Source organism: Triturus cristatus, chromosome 10 (assembly GCF_964204655.1).
Source record: "Triturus cristatus chromosome 10, aTriCri1.1, whole genome shotgun sequence".
Lineage (NCBI taxonomy): Eukaryota > Metazoa > Chordata > Amphibia > Caudata > Salamandridae > Triturus > Triturus cristatus.
In genome coordinates this window covers 921,534,252-921,554,174 of record NC_140593.1, presented here as the reverse complement: position 1 = coordinate 921,554,174, position 19,923 = coordinate 921,534,252, and the positions used below count along the sequence as shown (strand labels likewise).

The 19,923-nt window shown below is 45.2% G+C and overlaps 1 protein-coding gene across 2 annotated transcripts in view; it reads right to left on the bottom strand.

The window, feature by feature from the left end:
- PTH1R (parathyroid hormone 1 receptor) overlaps window positions 1-15,578 on the bottom strand; it is a 622,390-nt gene extending 606,812 nt beyond the window's left edge. Inside the window, exon 1 of one of the 2 annotated variants that reach the window (XM_085628749.1) lies at window positions 14,617-15,578. In XM_085628749.1, the coding sequence (XP_085484875.1) occupies window positions 14,617-14,691 (75 nt within the window). In that variant the 5' untranslated portion in view covers window positions 14,692-15,578. The remainder of the gene's footprint in view (window positions 1-14,616) is intronic. The other variant, XM_085628750.1, reaches the window with a different exon arrangement.
- Window positions 15,579-19,923: the final 4,345 nt, after the last annotated feature.

Here is a 19,923-nt window from a genome sequence, read left to right as displayed (position 1 = left end):
AACTCGGGATTGTGTCAGGGGAAGGTGCCGCTGTGCAGGATAGAAGCCATTATCTGTACATCCCGCTCACAGTCACGCTTTGAGTCATGTTCAGGGTCCGCTTACGTGACGTAATTGGCAGAATTAAATTCTCTCAGCTAGAGGTTTAAGTGTTGGTGTGCGTGTCTCGTTTCCATTCTTACGCTTTAAAGTGGTTTTCCACATCAGGCACACACCAGGTGACGTCACTGTCTCGGGCGTAGGAATGTCTACAAAACCTTCCTACACCGCTTTTGCTCTAGATTTCCCCACCTTCTTCGCTAGCTATCTTATCCCGCTTTAAAATTAACCGATGACGTCACTAACAGGAATACGGTTCTACCAAACCTTCTACACGTGGGTACCAAGGTTCACAAACCTTCCAAACACCAATGGATGTGCTAGGTACGCAGGAAAGGGACGAATGTCCTTGGGTCTTCTCTCTGTGCACTCTGTCCATCACCTGAGCATTTCTCTCTACTGCTAACATTTTTATTTATTGAAGTGCAATACATAGAATCCCTACAAAAAATACTAGGGGGCATATTTACGAGACACTCTCCATCCTTCTTGCACCACGCAACATGGTGCAAGATCGACGCAAATTAAAAATGAGGTTAGTAAAGCCACTCAAGGACACCTTGCGTGGCCTGCGTGGCTTCGTAAATCTCGAGCAATGCAACGCAGCGCAAATCAATACGTTGCATTACTCTGCGCCAGGGAGGCATTTCCATGGGCATTGCATGGGTGTTCCCATGCAACATCCATGGATTTTGATGCATTCACAGATTTACCACAAGTGGTAGATCTAGTAAAGCACCAAAAACCTATGCCTCACCAGGTGAGGCGTAGCGAGGAGAAATGTGTTTATTTTTCGTCGTTCTTTCCTCTTTCTATGTCAGCTGCATTCTGCAGCAGACATAGAAAGAGGAAAAAGCCCCATTGGTTTTTTTTGTGCAGGAAGATGCCACTTCCTGGACAAAAACGAATCCTCCTTACAACGCAGGCATCCGTGCACCATGGTGTCTGCCTTGGCGCTAGGCAGCCAGTCAGGGGAAAAGGCAGGAGTGCGCCGCATTGACTTCAATACTGCACATTTCTGCCCTCTCCCTGTCACACAGTGCAGAGCCGCAAGGTGGCTTGCCGCGCTGCCTGACTTGGCAATAAATATGGCCCGGAGTACACTTATAAGGCACAACATGATCAGAGATTTGGGGTTTTCTCAGGTCAGGCTCAAGTAGCAAATGGAATCAATCCCCTTTTATTCTTTCGAATCCATTTTTTTTCTCTGTTCTTATAAGTATACATCTGTGTAATTTTAGAAATCGAGACAAGACAAACTATCATCCCTAGAGCACATGCCTAGTGCTGAACTGGTGAAGCCAAAAATTGTTCTACTTCAATGTTGGTATGTTGGTGCTTCTGCCCAAGACCAAGATACCCAAAATGCAGAAACTAAAATCATTTCTGTTGAATTGCAACTGTAAGTCAATCGTTTGCTGACATTTGCAAGGGAGCTCGGAAAATGAAAAAACCGCACAATGGACTGACGTATTTCATATTAAAAAAGACCAGATCGCTTTGGTCTCTGTTTATGCATCTGTGGAATGTTTCTGCTCCCTTTGATTACTTGGTTTGCATTGACAATGTTCCAGGCTGACAATATGTGGCTGATGCATTCCTCGCCTAGATTGGGCATAGTCTTCAGAGCTGTAAAGGCCCAAATCAAGTTTGGCTTCTCCCTTTTGATGCCTGGTGTGATCTTAGACAAACACTTTTATCTCTAATTCTGACCCATATTTCTTTTAAAGAAGATGGGTCTTTTACAACCTGTACTTAGCTGTACATTTAATAGTACTACTTACCACTATTCAAATGCTACAAAATACTAATCAGTGATTAATTTGTAAAAAAAAAAAAGAAAGAAGTGCCAGGGCCCGGGTCGGAAGGCCACTGCAGCCTGCACCACTCACTGCCCCTACAAGCGCTGCCAATGTGCAAGTACTTACTACCGCACTGCTAGAACTGTGACAATTCAACCATTCCAGGCCCAAAAAAACTATAATAATAGTTTGAACGACAGATGTTGTTCATTTTTAATGTACATTGATTTATTAAATACTGTTGTGCTTATCTTAAAATTGGACAGATAGCGCCACGATGTGGTGGACCGTCACTAGAGCTGATGCGATAATTAAATGCTGGTACCAAGCACTGGAAATCAGTGGCTCAAATTAAGCACTGGTATTCACAAATTTACATGTGGAGATGTCCACTTCTGTCTCTCCAATCTTTTCAATGCAGAGTTCTCAGCCCCAGTTGTAGAGGCCTCCAAGTACTTACGTATAATGTTTAGCAGCAAATATGCGAGCAATCTTAAGGAGTGTCTGGAAAATGGGAAATTCTTACTACTAAATGGGAGTTGATTAGGAAAAGGAAGGAGAGGTTGAGGGAGGGACATGAAAATACAAACAAGTTTACTACCCCCCACCCTGCCCCTCCCCCACACCGCCTCACCGCCCCACAGCACTCCCTCGAAGAGCCGCCACTGACTGTAACTAACTCACTACTTTTGAAAATAACAGATGAAGGGACTACAAAATAAAAATTCATAGGAAATATATCAATTAAAATACATTGTTTTGAATCACAAATTATAAATATGTGTGTGTGTTAGATATATACACTCACACTATATATATATGTATGTATGTTTGAGATTTATATTCAATTTCAAATTATTTTATATGAATTATTTAATTGATGGATTAATATTTTATGTTAGTTTCAAATGCTTAAATACAACATTTAAACATTAATAAAAATATTAAAAGTAATTAAAATAATGTAGGTCAATACTATTTAAAAAAACGAGTAAATAATAGTTATTTACAAAAATTATTGTGAGCTTGGGGTTGTTTAAAATGAATTTGAATGATAATTACAAATGTATTTCATATATTTTGTATTAATTATTTATTAAACATTCAATTTGATGAGCTAATCTGCTGCAACATGTATTTTTTAGTTGTAGATTAATAATAATTATTTTAAGTTATTTAAAATTTTTATTTTCCATTAAAATATATTTTTGTAAGAATCAACACACTTTATTATTTCCCCCCAGATTTTACCATGATACAGTTTACCGTTTCACATGATTTTGTGCTCCATTGCCACATAATTCTAGCGGCCTTCCCTATACCTAACAGGCATACTCGATGCACTTAATTTGTGTGCTGTCAGTCATTGTGCAATGGTAAACCACATACATTATAAACTAAGGCAGTGATATCCCCTTTGCAGAGCTGGAAGTCCAGTTTATCAAGTATAAGAAACGAACTGAAAAGCAACAAATCTCAGGGTTTCAGCAAAGTTCGACCCCTGAGCTCAAGATAGCTCTACCCTTGTGCTGCAAAAAGACTGCATGGAGTTTACACACTAGACTTACTCTATTGGACCTGTTCCTCCGATTACAAACCTTCTTCACTACCACAGCATTTGGGCATTGTCTCCGTTATCTTTTACAACTAGAGCGAGCACAACAGATTTATACAACCCAGCTCTTCCTCTTCACATCTGTAGGACATCCAAATAATTCTGAATCTCCCAATTAAAAACCAGATGGAAATAAACATTTACTCATGAGTGTCCAGTTTAGTTACAAAATCACTCAATTGTGTAATTCTGTTCTTTGTTGAGAATACTGGGTCAGAATAAGTCAAGGATTTCTCATTGCGAAATGATCCAATTTTTCATTAATCTGACATGTAATATTTTTATGCCTGGTGCTAGCCAAGACCTTTTGATTTTACTAAAATATATGTAGAATGTATTTACTTAAAGGAGGTTTCAGCTAGTCCTCTCCATCCCTGGGTCTGTTGTCGTGTCAATCACATTTTTCTTCATCCCGCTAGAGTGATCAGCCTGCGGAAATTGGTTAATCCACTTCATCCAGTGTCTACCTTCATTGTGGGACAAAGCATTCTGTTCTTTTTATAAGGAACATGTCCAAAGTAGTTCCCTGAATGCCAAAGGCTACTGCAGCAATGCATACTTTTTTAGACCAAAAAATATTTCTGCTTTTAGCTGTATTTTTTTTTAATATTAGCAGTGTTCTGGTGGCTGCCCCAACACTAAAAGTTTGCAAAAACAAAAAAGAAACAACACAGTTGATGCCAGACCTATTAGCTTTGCTAATGCTTGTTTCATACAGTGCTAGTATCAGATTTGTATGTCACCACATTGCAGCGCATAGAAGGTAAAAAACGTCACATAAACAGGATAGTTATTTAATAGAACCCATCTTGAATGCACCTCTTTCAGCTACTTTTGCTTGGGCACCTAACGATGAGGAAAGCGGAATATCTTTATGGCGCAGTGATATACAGTGAAAATCAAGCTCACCTTGCAGTCCACAATGTCCCAAAAGCACTTCTTAGTCTGTCCATGTGCCACAAGCTCCTTCCATACTCAGTTCATTTCCCCCTAGCTCCACACAGAGTTTGGCAGGAGTTTCAAGCTCCCTGCTGCCTGACTATGCACCTCAAACACCATACACAGCAAAGGTGCCAGAAATGTTTGCGCTGTGGCCTGGCACCAAAGCCCCCTAAACGGTGAATGTGCCTAGATCACCACACCGTGCCTGACAATATGCCTCATGAAATTCACTTTCTCCAAGTGCCACATGCTTCTCACGTCTGTTCATTGGCCCCTAGCCACAATGTCTGAATGAGTTTTGATCTCCTCACTGTGCAGGTGCCTCAAACGTCACACAGTGGCCACGTACCTCAAATAGTTGGCATTGTGCCCATGTAACCAAAGCTCCTCAGACTCCCTGTACCTGCTTTTAAACTTCACACAGTCTGCAAAAATAACTCAAGAATTTCACTTTGTCCACCTGCCACAAGCTTTTCACTCCTTCTGCCCACTATTCCTCTAACTACCGGTCTATATACCCCAATGTTTTCACAGTTTGAGCATGTGTCTCAAGTTCTTCAAATGCTTCATGTGAACTTGCCTCCTCACACTGGCTGTGTATGTGTCTCAAGCTCTTCCAATGGTTCATGTGCACCTAGCTCCTCACTCTGACAGTGCACACGTCTTAATCACTTCACACGGCTCATGTGCACCCAGCTGCTAATGCTGGCTGTGCACATGTTGCAAACTCTTACCATGCTTCATGTGCACATAGTTCCTCACACTGGCTGTGCACATGTGGCAAACTCTTACCACGCTTCATGTGCTCATAGTTACGCACACTGGCAGTGCATGTGTTGCGAGCACTTCACATGGTTCATGTGCACCTAGCTCCTCACTCTGATGCTGCACACATCTTAAGCTCTTCCCACGCTTCATGTGCACCTACCTCCTCACACTGGCAGTGCATGTGTTGTGAGCTCTTCACATGGTTCATGTGCACCTAGCTCCTCCCGCTGGCTGGAATGCATCTTAAGCTCTTCACATGGTTCATGTTTACCTAGCTCCTCATGCTGGCTGTGAATGCGTCTTAAGATCTTCACATGGTTCATGTGCACCTAGCTCCTCACGCTGGCTGGAATGCGTCTTAAGCTCTTCACATGGTTTATGTGCACCTAGCTCCTCATGCTGGCTGTGCATGTGTGTCTAAAGATCTTTACATGCTTCATGTTCACATAACTTTTCACGCTGGCTGTGCATGTGTCTCAAGCTCTTCACATGCTTAATGTACACCTAGCTCCTCATGCTGACTGTGCATGTCTCTCAAGCTCTTCACACGCTTCATATGCACCTAGATCATCATGCTGGCTGTGCAATTGTCTCAAGCTCTTCAAATTGTTCATGTGCACCTAGCTCCTCACCCTATCTGTGCATGTGTCTAAAGCCCTTCACATGATTCATGTGCACCTAGCTCCTCATGCTGGTTGTGCACGTCTCAAGCTCTTCACACGGTTCATGTGCACCTAGCTGGTCATGCTGGCTGGGCATGTGTAGCTAGCACTTCACACAGTTCATTAGCACCTAGCTCCTTACGCTGACCGTGCATGTGTCTCAAGCCCTTCACACGGTTCATGTGCACCTAGCTCCTTACGCTGGCAGTGCATGTGTAGCTAGCCATTGACACAGTTCATTAGCACCTAGCCCCTCACACTGACTGTGCATGTGTCTCAAGCCCTTCACATGGTCCATGTGCACCTAGCTCCTCACGCTGACTGTGCATGTATATCAAGCTCTTCACATGGTTTAAGTGCACCTAGCTCCTCATGCTGGCTGTGCATGTGTCTAAAGATCTTTACATGCTTCATGTTCACATAACTTCTCACGCTGACTGTGCATGTGTCTCAAGCTCTTCACATGCTTCATGTACACCTAGCTCCTCATGCTGACTGTGCATGTCTCTCAAGCTCTTCACATGCTTCATATGCACCTAGATCATCATGCTGGCTGTGCACTTGTCTCAAGCTCTTCAAATGGTTCATGTGCACCTAGTTCCTCACCCTAGCTGTGCATGTGTCTAAAGCCCTTCACATGATTCATGTGCACCTAGCTCCTCATGCTGGTTGTGCACGTCTCAAGCTCTTCACACGGTTAATGTGCACCTGATAGTTCATGCTGGCTGGGCATGTGTAGTTAGCGCTTCACATAGTTCATTAGCACCTAGCTCCTCATGCTGACTGTGCATGTGTCTCAAACCCTTCACACGGTTCATGTGCACCTAGCTCCTTACGCTGGCAGTGCATGTGTAGCTAGCCCTTCACACACTTCATTAGCACCTAGCTCCTCACGCTGACTGTGCATGTGTCTCAAGCCTTTCACACGGTTCATGTGCACCTAGCTCCTCACGCTGACTGTGCATGTATATCAAGCTCTTCACATGGTTTAAGCGCACCTAGCTCCTGACGCTGACTGTGCATGTGTCTCACGCCCTTCACACGGTTCATGTGCACCTAGCTCCTCACGTGACTTTGCATGTTTATCAATCTCTTCACGCAGTTCATGTGCACCTACAGCATCTCTTTTTTTTCCTGAGTTTTATTTAGCGTGAACTTGACCCAAATGTATCAGAGAGCTTTACATGAGCATCAGTTGCGTTACCGACGGACACATTCATTTTTTTGTTTTTTTGTTAGGTACAGGGAAATTAATTGATTTGCCCAGAATCACAGGATGTTGAGCGTCCCTGCCGAGACTCGAACCCGGTTCCCCAGCAACGAGGTCGACTGATCTAGCCATAAGACCACAACCTTGGGACTCATGCTCTATACACAGTTCATGTGCACCTAGCTCCACATGCTGGCTGTGCATGTGTCTTAAGCTCTTCACATGGTTCGTGTAAACCTGGCTCCTAGCGCTGACTATACATGTGTCTCAAGCTCTTCACATGGTTCAGGTGCACCCAGCTCCTCATGCTGGCTGTGCTTGTGTTGCAAGCCCCTCACATGGTTCATGTGCATCCAGCTCTTCATGCTGGATGTGCACATGTTGCAAGCTCCTCATACGGTTCATGAACACCTGGCTCCTCACGCTGGCAGTGCATGTGCTTTGCGAGCTCTTCATATGGTTCATGTGCACCTAGTTCCTCATGCTGGCTGTGAATGTGTTACAAGCCCTTCACATGATTCATGTGCACCTAGTCCTCACGCCGGCTGTGCACGCCTCAAGCTCTTCACACGGTTCATGTGCACCTAGCTCTTCATGCTAGCTGTGCACATGTCGCACTCTCCTCTTACAGTTCATGAGCACCTAGCGCCTCACTTTAGCAGTGCATGTGTTGCAAGCTCTTCACACAGTTCATGTGCACCTAGCTCTTCATGCTAGCTGTGCAGATGTCGCACTCTCCTCATACAGTTCATGAGCACCTAGCGCCTCACTTTAGCAGTGCATGTGTTGCAAGCTCTTCACACGATTCATGCGCACCTAGCTCCGCACATAGGCTCTGAATGCGCCTCAAGCTCTTCGCAGCTCATGTGCCTCAAGCGCCTCATATTGTCTGTGCACATACACAGTTGTGCACATTCTTGGTGAATGTAACTTAGCTCCTAGGAGGGTATGCTTGCGCCACGTTTCTCACACTCACCACCCACCATCCACAAGCGATTTAAACAACATTTATGAGCCTCAAACTCGTCATGCTGTGCCTTTGGACCCCCATGCCTCGCACATTGTGGGTCAATGCACCACAGCTCTGCACGTCTGTACATATGCACTACTCAAATTGTCTGTGCACCCCTCCAGCCCCTCGCACAGTGCCTCCATGGCTGTACATGCACTCCTGCCTCCTCACACTACCCTTGTGATAGAGCCCTTGGCATGGCTTGTCCATTTGCTCACAACCCTTCATATTGTCTCTCAGTGGGCTCTGAATCACCCAGAACTGTGTGGTGACGTGGCTGAATGTACCCATCTTTAACCTCCGAGCCCCTCGCACCATCTGCCCATGCACCTCCAGACCCTTACATGGTCTGTGAAAGCCACCAATCTGCCAAGCCTGCCCTAGCGTCTCAAGTTCCCTGCTCTCCCTGCCTACGTGTCCCAGGATAGCTCTCACCGGCAGATACAGCACAATGTCCACATAGTGCATGTGGTATGCCACATCTCACAGAGCTTTGCATCTGAACCCACTCAGCTAAAACATACCACTATCAACAGTTGGCCGCATTACAGAGTAGGCTTAAGAAATGCCATGTAGAACTGATAAATCGATCGATATCTCAGCCAGCACTCTACATACATACACATATTAAACAAACACGCTTACATACATGCAAACACACATACATATATATGTTATTCTAGCTACGCTTCACGTGTTTCCAGCCTTCATCATCATATACTTATACTTTCAGGTGGCTATCCGTGACAGTTTCAAACTTCCCAATCTGAGAAGTAAATTGATGAGTCAGCAAAAACATTCTTGCATAATTTTACAAAAGTTCAATTTTATAAGCAGGCGGTTCCAGGTCCCTTCTCTGTGAAAAAGTGAACTGGGAAACGACGCAGGAGCATGCGGGACTTAGTCTGGGTGGAGGGTTCACCCACTGAAAACCCTCCCTTGTGGACTGTGACCGCAGCAGACCGTGCGTCCTGCACACGAGTGCTCAAAATATCAACACATTCTATTTTGGCCACCGAGCCTCAGCGAGAGCCACGCTCTCTCTGGCCCAGGACTAGTGAAAGCTTTGGCTGGGCGAGTGGGGTGACATACGGAGGTGCACAGGCGTGTTTCAAGGCCGTTGGCAACTGTGCAAGGCCGACGTGTCCTCTGTGAGGGATGCGTCAGTTTTACATCTATTATACTTTGATATGCTGTAAGTGTTTTATACAACACTTCTGCCGCTCGGAGAGCGCCACGTGACTGTATTGTTATGTATGCAAGCTGATTCTATTGTGTGCGGTCAAGGATACTTTTAAGCGATTAATTAAGTGCACTGTCACTGTGTAGCGCTACAAAGCTAGCCTAAGCGCTGTAGCTGCAAACTTTCATGCAGCCTTTCGCTAGAGGCAAATCTCTAATTATCACATTTTCATTTTTTCCAAGCTCCCGGTTTATTTTCAGAAACACAAACTTCGCCATATTCCATAAATCACCGTCTTAATTGCTCACAGGCCAGACAGCATCATTTAGGAATCCTGCCTATTGAATACTGCCCTGATGCGGCAAGGACATTATTTGCTACACTAAAACAGATTTAGACACTTAAAGATAACTTTACCATGTACAGAGCAATACTTCTCTTCGGGTTATGACTAACCATACACTCTCTGCTGGACACACAAAGATACATACGCACATCCCAATATGTTAAATAGCTGCTTTCTTCTTAGAAGTGCGAGCCCTCTTTGAAAAGTAGTGTACAACTCCTTAGAAGTGCAGACACTCTCCTGTGTAAAGTATCAGATTTCCACCAAGAGCAGCCAATATGCTCCTGTTGAAGTACTGCATGCCTGCTGAGAAGTGCGGGCACCCTCACTTTAAAAGTAACAACACCTCCTCAGAGAAGTTCAAATGCACTCACTCTGAAAATGCTGCTCACCCAGTAAGGAGGGAGGAGACCCCCTTCTAAGGTATTGCATACCCACTGAGTAGTATTGCAATCCCATTAAAGTGCCAATCACTGAATGAAAAGTGCCAGGACACTCCCATTGGAAGCATTGCACGCCTACTGAGAAGTGCAGATACGGTCTCAGTGAAAATATCACACCTCTTCTGAGCAAAGCAGATATGCTCCCTTTGAAAGTGCCACACTCTTACTGAGAAGTGCCAACATGCACCTATTAAAAGCGTTGCACTCCTACTGAGAAGTGTAGATACGGTGTCAGTGAAAGTATCACACCTCTTCTGCGCAATCAAGGTACGCTCCCATTGGAAGTGTCACACTCTAACTGAGAATGCCAACACAAACCTATTAAAAGCATCGCACACCTAGTGAGAAGTGCAGATCCTGTCTCAGTGACAATATCACTCCCCTTCTGCACAATGCAGATACGCTCCCATTACAAGTGTCACACTCTTACTTAGAAGTGCCAACACATACCTATTAAAAGCATTGCACACCTACTGAGAAGTGCAGATTGTGTCTCAGTGACAATATCACACCTCTTCTGCACAATGCAGATACTCTCCCATTGCAAGTGTCAAACACTTACTGAGAAGTGCCAACACATGCCTATTAAAAGCATTGTACATCTACTGAGAAGTGGAGGTACGGTCTCAGTGAAAATATCACACCACTTCTGAGAAAAGCAGATATACTCCCTTTGAAAGTGCCACACTCTTACTGAGAACTGCCAACACGCACCTATTAAAAGCATATCACACCTAATGAGAAGTGTAGATACGGTGTCAGTGAAAGTATCACACCTCTTCTGCGCAATGCAGGTACGCTCCCATTGGAAGTGTCACACTCTAACTGAGAAGTGCCAACACAAACCTATTAAAAGCATCGCACACCTAGTGAGAAGTGCAGATCCTGTCTCAGTGACAATATCACTCCCCTTCTGCACAATGCAGATACGCTCCCATTACAAGTGTCACACTCTTACTTAGAAGTGCCAACACATACCTATTAAAAGCATTGCACACCTACTGAGAAGTGCAGATTTTGTCTCAGTGACAATATCATACCTCTTCTGCACAATGCAGATACTCTCCCATTGCAAGTGTCAAACACTTACTGAGAAGTGCCAACACTTGCCTATTAAAAGCATGGCATGCCTACTGAGAAGTGCAGATTCTGTCTCAGGGAAAATTTCACACCTCTTCTGCACAATGCAGATACGCTCTCATTGAAAGTGCCACACTCTTACTGAGAACTGCCAACACACGCCTATTAAAAGCATGGCATGCCTACTAAGAAGTGCAGAAACGGACTCGGTGAAAATATCACACCTCTTCTGCACAGTACAGATACTCTCCCATTGCAAGTGTCACACTCTTACTTAGAAGTCCCAACACACACCTAATAAAAGCATTGTACACCTACTGGGAAGTGCAGATTCTGTCTCAGTGACAATATCACACCTCTTCTGCACAATGCATATACGCTCCCATTGCAAGTGTCACGCTCTTACTTAGAAGTGCCAACTCATGCCTATTAAAAGCATGGCACACCTACTGAGAAGTGCAGATGCTTTCTCAGTGACAATATCACACCTCTTCTGCACAATGCATATACGCTCCCATTGCAAGTGTCACACTCTTACTTATAAGTGCCAACTCATGCCTATTAAAGCATGGCACACCTACTGAGAAGTGCAGATGCTATCTCAGTGACAATATCACACCTCTTCTGCACAATGCAGATATGCTCCCTTTAAAGCATCACAAGCCTACTGTGCAATGCAGATGCACTTCCATTACAGTTATTGCACTCCCACTGATAAATGCAGATACGCTCCCATTGAAAGTGCCACACTCCTACTGAGAAGTGCCAACACATGCCCATTAAAAGCATATCACACCTACTGAGAATTGCGAAATCCTCAGTTGAATGTAACAGCTCCAGCAGCTCTGCTTAGAAATGCCAGTAGACTCACTTTGAAAGCATTGCACAGGTACTGAGAAGTGCAGGTACTCTACATTGAGAATCCCGCACCGATACCGCAAAACTCTGATACCTTCCCATTGAAATATTATCACATAGCAAATGAGAAATGGGGATACACTCCTATTTAAATGATTGCACTCCTACTGACAAGTGCTGATACACTCCATTGAAAGTGTTGTGCACGCACTGAAAAGTGCCAATATACACTCCTATTAAAATCATTGCACACCAACAGAGAGTTGCAGAAATCTTCCCATTGAAAGTAATAGCAGATCTACTAATAAGCACCAGAACACTTATTTTAAAAGTGTTGCGCAACTACTAAGAAGTGCAGATATCCTCCTATTGAAAATATCACACTACTACTGTGAAGTGCTGATACCTTGTCTTTAAAATCATCCCAACCCTGATGCGAAGTGGAGATACACTCCCATTAAAATGATTGCCCTCCTACTAAGAAGGGCAAATGCCCTCCCATTGAAAGTTTAGCACTCTTATTGAGGAATTCCAATAAGCATTGCACGTCTACTGAGTAGTGCAGATACCTTCTGAATGGAAGTTTTACGCTTCTCCTGGAAGTGCTTACACTTTCCAATTGAAGGCACTACAACCCCCCTGAAATGTGGTATTCCTACTGAACAGTGTCAAAACACTGCTACTGAAAGTATTGCACAGCTAATGGAAAGTGTAGATCCTCCGCACCCCCCCCCCCCCCACACACACACACTGAAAGTAGCAGCCGCTCTACTAAAGTGTGCAAGTACATGAACGTTAATAGGATTGTACCTCAGCCGGGGAGGGCCACCGTTCCCCTGACTTGAAAGCATTGCACCTTTATTTAAAAAAATGATCTTTATCACCCAATAAAAGGATTGTGCACTTGCTGAAAGTGTCTATCTCAGGTCATTGAAAGTGCTCGTGCCCTACTAAGTGCAACTACTGCCTGCCACTGAAAAAAATTGCAGTGCTTCTGAGATACTCCATCTCTTTCCTGTACTTCTACTAAAAAGTCCCAGTAATCTCAAATTGACCTCAAAGCACCTTTACAGAGAAGTGACTATAATGTACCCACTGACGTTATGCACCCCTGCTAAGAGAGTTTGTACCTTCCTATTACAAGCTCTCCTGGTACAAAGTGCTTACAGCATCATATTCAAAGTGTTGTGCTGCTGATGAAAAGTACAAGTATCCTCCTATTTAAAGTTTTGCAACCTGCGCAAAGTGCTTGTATGCACTTTATAACTACTCATATCATATACTCTCGATTTCACATGAGAGCAATCAACAGCACCTGCTTATTTAAAACACAGAGTTCCCTTTGAAGGGTGATGGGAGCCACGAATGTCAGTTGTATATATTCTTTCATTCCCAAATTCAGCATGCGTTTCCTCACATGGGATACGGCGGAAAGGACAGGGTTAAATATTTCCCTATTCTCCAGTGTGTAAAAATTCTTGCCTGCCATGTGCTGGAGGCATGCTTCTGTGTAAACTTCGAAGAGCAGAAAGCCAACGGGAAAATCCTTTGAGAGAGAGATGTCTGAGCATCCCATGTCCATGTTTGTCAGTTGCAGGTTTGCGGCGACCTTCAGAAATCTGCTGAAACATGTCTTTTTAAAACTGATGCAAAGTTCTAACATTCTCATAACTGGTGCAATGTAAGGGAAGATTATACATAGAGGCATACTAGGTAGCAGCCTACAGCCTCACAGTTGAGGGGAGACTTACTGCTATTAGAAGCATGTTGTATGTTGGCGGTGGGGTCTCAACATGTCATTTTATCTGTGGCACCAAATGCTTGCCCCGGCTTCGCTACCTGGACAACAGCACGCAAACGGAACCTAGTTGCAATTGTAAACAGCACAAACGTAAGGTAAATTACTTTGTGGTGCTAGGTTTGGTGCTGCAGATTTTCAGGCACGGTGAGTGCCTGCACTTTCTTTAATTTGAAAGAAAGGGTACCCGCACTTCTCACCACGTGTGCCCTACTTTTAATGGGAAAGTACCGGCACTTCTCAGTAGTAAGCAGGTAGGGGTAGTGAGTACCTGCACTTCTATATTTCACTTTCAAGCACTGGCCAGGCTATGTTAGATATCCTCAACCACAGCTAATCCACAAAGAACGTAGGTAACCAGATCAATGACGACACCAGCGATGCTGCCGCCGCGCATCAAAACAAACCCTACTGCAAGCACATCCACGTACCAAGATGTAGCTAGCTCAAAGTAAGCAGGCGCTTCGTGGCACTAGAGCCCTGAGCGTGAACGGCATTGTAGGTGGACATGCTGCAAAGTAGACAACCCACATTCATTAAAAAAACAACTTAATTTATGTATTTCGGTCTCTTTGCATTAGCTCTAGAAAATACACTTTAGGGCGCCTCAGTTACAAGAAGCGGAGCTGTGCAAGATTCATTCATTGACTCAGAGGGTGACTTAAACTGGACACGAGTCGCGTGCGCCCCTCCTGCTACACAGGAAGGCACCAATGACCAAAATAAACACGCATGCAGCCCAGCCGAGCCAGGGCAACGCGGGGCAACTACGAGGAAAGGAAAGGAGAGTTGACTCACCATAGCATAGGCAGAGCTGAAGACCGAGCACAAGAGCATCCACCGCAGGCTGTGAGAGACCAGAGAAGCGCCCATAGCCAGGGGACTACACCGGCATCCAGGCGCGCGCGCGAGGAACGGGGCTTCTTCGGCGGAACAGTCACTTCACGTCGTCTGCGCTCGCGCTTCTAAGGCGCCCGCGAGCCAAGCATTCTTTGGGACAAGGAGCTCAAACCCTTGCCTCTTTTTCTCATTTCTGGGACCCAGTTTGCCTTTTCACCAACGGCAAAACTCGAACGATAACAAGGAGGTCTGGGAAACAATTAATTAGCGGCAAACTGGACGGTGCTCGGCTGCATGCCCCCCTTGTTCAAGTTTAGCCGCCCGTCTGAGAAACAAAATCACATCCATATGTCGAAAACTCTTACTAAGTTTCCTGGTTTTTTTTTGGGACAAGGCGGCCGGGTGTTGAAAACTTTACAAAATGCCGCAGCGAGGAGATGAAGTTGTTCACATAACGTTTAGTTGCGCAGACTTGGAGATAGCGGCGCGAATGTGTATTTTAAGATGAATGGAGCATGATGTGGAGCTGGGGTTTTGAGCAGTAGGATAGTCAGTCACCCGATCTGCGCTCAGACTCCTTTCCAAAACGTCAGCGCAGGGATGTGTCTTGCGAGAGTCTAGCGCGCTAGTTGTCTCAGATGAAGGCTTTGAGGCGCAGATCCACAATGTGCCAGGCTGGTGGAGGAAACAAGAACACACCGGAGCCGTCGAAGTTTGAGAGTCGGTTGATGATGGTGCAAGCCTGGATAAATGCCGAAGGAAGTTCAGAGAGCATTCGCATCATTCGTCGCACTGACAGGACTGGCTTTTTCGCAGGTTTCTGAGATGCACCTCAACAAAAGCATCCCACAGCCGGCTTAAGAGCCTCTGCATCATGCAACTTTGGTTTAGAACGAAACATGTCGACAATTATGACGCCCGATCTGGAAAGCTGTCACTTCTGCACATAGAGTTGTAGGATGGAATGATACGTCTTTCCGGGATGGGAGAAGTGATGTGCAAAGATACAGGACTCCTAGGAACCAGCCAATCCCACCAAAAGGACCAGTTCTGCAGCTCAGCTTTAATGAGTTCACCAGCTCTTCCTACTCACGCAGTCTGCGTCCCAGCTAGGCTGCCCGTTATATTCCTTAACAGAGTCATAAGGTCATCATCCCCGCTGCAAGGCCTGGCGCGTTTGTTTAGTAAAAAAAAAGATGCAAAGTCCACGCGTGCGTTCCTCTGGAAACAACGATTGGTTGTGGAGTTGCAGCGATGACGAAATACTCCACTGCGTCCGTTTTTTTTTGCTTCTTTTCCTCCTGGAAGCTAGTTTGCTTCCTCGGACAGTGTTGGCAAACTTTGCTGGGACGTGTTCTAGGAATGTACAAAATAAATGCACTTTTCAGCGAGAGAAGTGTGCAGGCTGCAGCTCACATAAAATACAAGAGAAAAAAAGATGACAAAATAACTAGGACGGCAGCAGGACAGAGGGCAACGGCCGCTGCAGCTTGCTCGGTCTGAGCAGGGTTCCTCGTGTTTTGGTGCGCACAGCCGCAGTCCTGAATGGGTGCCTTCAGCTGCTTTATGAAAAGGCACCCTCTGTGGAGCGTGGGCAGAGGAGGGTTTCCTGTCAGAAACTCTCGCTGCTGATGCTCTGGGCTCCCCCTCTCTCGCTCACTTTCTCTCTCTCTCTCTCTCTAGGTCTGAGTGGATGTGTGTGGCTCGGAGGAGAGAGGCAGGTATAAAGGCAGCCTGGTCAGGATCCTATTGGACGGGCGCTGCGGGGCACGTGACCTCCAGTCACTGAAATCCATGTTTACCCACCACCACCGCTGCCCCTCCCGCTCCTGCTTGCTCAGACCTCAACTCTCCTAATGATACATTGAGTCTCTGCTGGAAAATTGCAGTGTTGCCGTCTCTGGCATCTGCAAATGACTGGGCTGTTTTTTCCAGCTCATACAAAGTATGTCCCCTTTTGTACAATTCAGCAGTGGGTGTTTTTATTTGGTTTGGGTGGAGCACGTTTATAGCAAACCACACACACCAGGAGAGAATACCGCATGGGCTGGCAACGACTAAAACGGCTTCGCAGAAAGTAACCACCCCGGTGCCAAGTAGAGTCCCGCCAATATTTAGTGAATGACACTACATATGAGAGCCGATGGATAATGCGAGGCCTTTCTATATAGATGCTGTATGGCCATGAACATTGCTCTCACACGCGCGCACGACAGCGCACGCAGGCGCGAGATCGCACTTTCTGCTCTGGGACTGTCAGATTCCAACAGTTCCAACGCTGAAGACTATTTTAAAGTTCATCATTCATTTTTTCCCGTTTATGTGCATAATAAACCATATAAGAGCATCCAAAAGACACACAGATGATGGACGGAATGCAGACAGAGAAAATCAAACATTCACCCCCAGTCAAGAGATCTGGGTTAAATCAATCATTCTTTAGCTCAGGCCGCCACCCCAGTTTAGACCCAGCCGTATGCAGATCAGTCTTGACCCTGTGCCACATGGGAATAGTCCAGCCCAAACTGCCAAGCCAGGTCCCCCCGGAGCAGAAACAAGCATCCAAGGACCGGTTTCTGGGCATCAGTCAGGCTAGCTTGAATCCAGTGGCACAGTGAGCCCGGGACCTACATCTTGGCACACCCGACGCACATAGGGGTTGGTCCTAGGATGCTTGTTTCTGATCCAGGGAGAACATGGCCTGGCAGTTCAGACTAGGCTGTTCCCATAGGGAGCAGAGTCAAGACTGATTTGTATATGGCTGGGTTTAAACTGGCATGGCATGGGGAGCAAAAAATAATCAATGGATTTAGGCCCAGATCTCTGTACCGGGGTGAATGTTTGACATTGTTCTGCATTCTGCCCATCAATTGTTCTTTTTGCATATAAGAACATCCAGCATACAATACAAAGATCCAATACAGCAGTTACAATCAGTTAAAAAGCAAGCAATGAATCCCAGCCCCAAAAATGTTACCAAATCATAATACTTCATACTTCTAAGTGCGGCTAATCATTTCCTTTCACGTATGGCGTAAAAAATAAACATAGCAACTGCACTACAACTGAAATGTAATCAATTTGTACAAATACATAAAATATAGGTTTAAAAAAAATTGTTTCCTTTGTGTAAGAAACACGGAGAGCCAAAGTATTAAACAGAAGGTTTCCATTCAGCACTGCTGCAAAGACAAAGGTGAACAGGGCAATCCAGTCCTCATCTCTGGCCTAGGAGAAATCGCTAATGATTCACCTCAGAACGTGGGAATGGAAAGGCCAGTAGAGCCCCTGCTGATGCGAACAGAGGATGTTACTTTGGAAGGTCTGGTGAAAATAACTGGATCCCACATTTTCTGAGGTTAAGTCACTTTCTTTTGAACTTTGAGAGGTGTAGACCTCTAATCTTCCCCTTTGATGCTGACTGAGTGTGGCTGAGGTTAGCACTCATTTCCCTGTCCCAAGAAAACTCTTGATCAACCTTCTGAAATGCTGACACTTTTCCCGTACCTTGTTGCACATCCCTGCATTTTCCAATTTTTCTACTTTTGCATGATTTCTTAGACCATTTTAGGCTCTAAACCTTCCTCTTTAGTTTATACTTAATCCAGACGATTCTAGACTTCATCCATGTATACAAGCAGGCGCGCAACACCCATTGGACTCACAGGGCTTCAGCCCCCCCGTCGTGTGTGGCAGCCCGGGATGAGACAGCTTCCCGGCGCACACACAGCCGCACCCGAGCACTTCACAGGTCTTTAAAAGACCATTTGCATGTTAATGAGGCCTCGCTGTTGTTTCACCCCTTCTAAGAGCCCCTGCAGCTCCACTCTGCCTATGGCTTAAAAGATTCAGCCCCCCTCCGAAACTTTTTCTTAGCCCCCCCCGAAATGTGGCTCTAGTTGCGCCTCTGTATACAAGAGAGAACCAGAAATTCTTCTCTGAGCCTCAAATTCTGTAATTGATCTTTAGTATCGCTGTGACTGAACTTCTTGTCTGCCTCGTTCTGGTACTTCTTGTCTGCCTCATTCTGGTATGCCTGAACATCTTTTAGGAGGTTGAGTTACCCAGTTGTTATTCTGTATCTTTATTATCATTAGCAACTTGTAACTTCCACAGCTACCCCGAAAGGTTTCCTGGCGCAGGGCAGTCGTAAGTCTGCTATACCACAGTGCTGACTCAGAATAGCCAAGTCTTCAACATCTTGCGAAAAGTAACAAATGACTCACAGTTCCTTAGAGCGTCTGGCAAAGAATTCCAGAGCTTAGAACCCAGATAGGCAAAGGAATGACCTTTCATACGGGTTAAGCGAAACCTAGGAACACCAAACAGAGCTTGAGTCGAAGATCATAACAGTCAAGTGGGCTGATAAGGAGATACCAGTTCTTGGATGTAATGGGGTCCTAGGAAAAATTTGGCCTTAAACATATAGCACAGTGCTTTAAAATTTATATATATGGCAACCTTAACTCAATGAAGTTCCTTCAACAAATGAGAGACTGATACATATTTGGGTAAGCGGTACAGGAACCTAGCCGCAGCATTCTGAACATTTTGCAAATGATGGTTGGACGTCTCATCTGCGCCTAAATACAGCAAATTGCTATAGTCCACACATGGTATTTAGATTTATCTATCTTTACTTGACTGCTAACTTGTAATAAACCTTCTTAACTATAGTCACTGATTCCTGGTCCTTATTGTAGAGCCAAATGGGTTGCACTGTTAATCAGATTATTTAATTTAATACTAACTCCTGTCAGACTTGGCATCTTTTGGCGTGTTTCCCCTGAGTTTTTGCTTTCTGACCTCCCGGTTTTGACTCTGTTTTTGCTAGTGTAATGATTCGGCGCGCTTTTCTCACTGCTGATCAGTGGTAAAGTGTGAGTGCTCCTGTGGTAAAATGTGTTATGGATTGGTGTTTCCATGATTGGCCTATTTGATTTATGTGTCAGTCCCTAGTAAAGTGCACTGCGAGTGCCAGGGCCCATAAATCAAATGCTGTTGGTGGGCTGCAGCACTAGATTGTGCCACCCACGCAAACAGCCCATAAAGTGTAACTCTGGCGTGCCATTGCAGAGCCTGTGTGCAGCCTAGGGCTGCCATGTCCACTTGGCAAGTGCACACACTTACCAGTCCCTAAACCTTCCCTTTTCTACACGTTAGTCACCCCTAAGGTAGGCCCAAGGTACCCCTGTGGGCAGGGTGCATTATATGTGAAAGGTAGGACATGCCCTGATGTGTGTGGCATGACCTGATATTGAATTA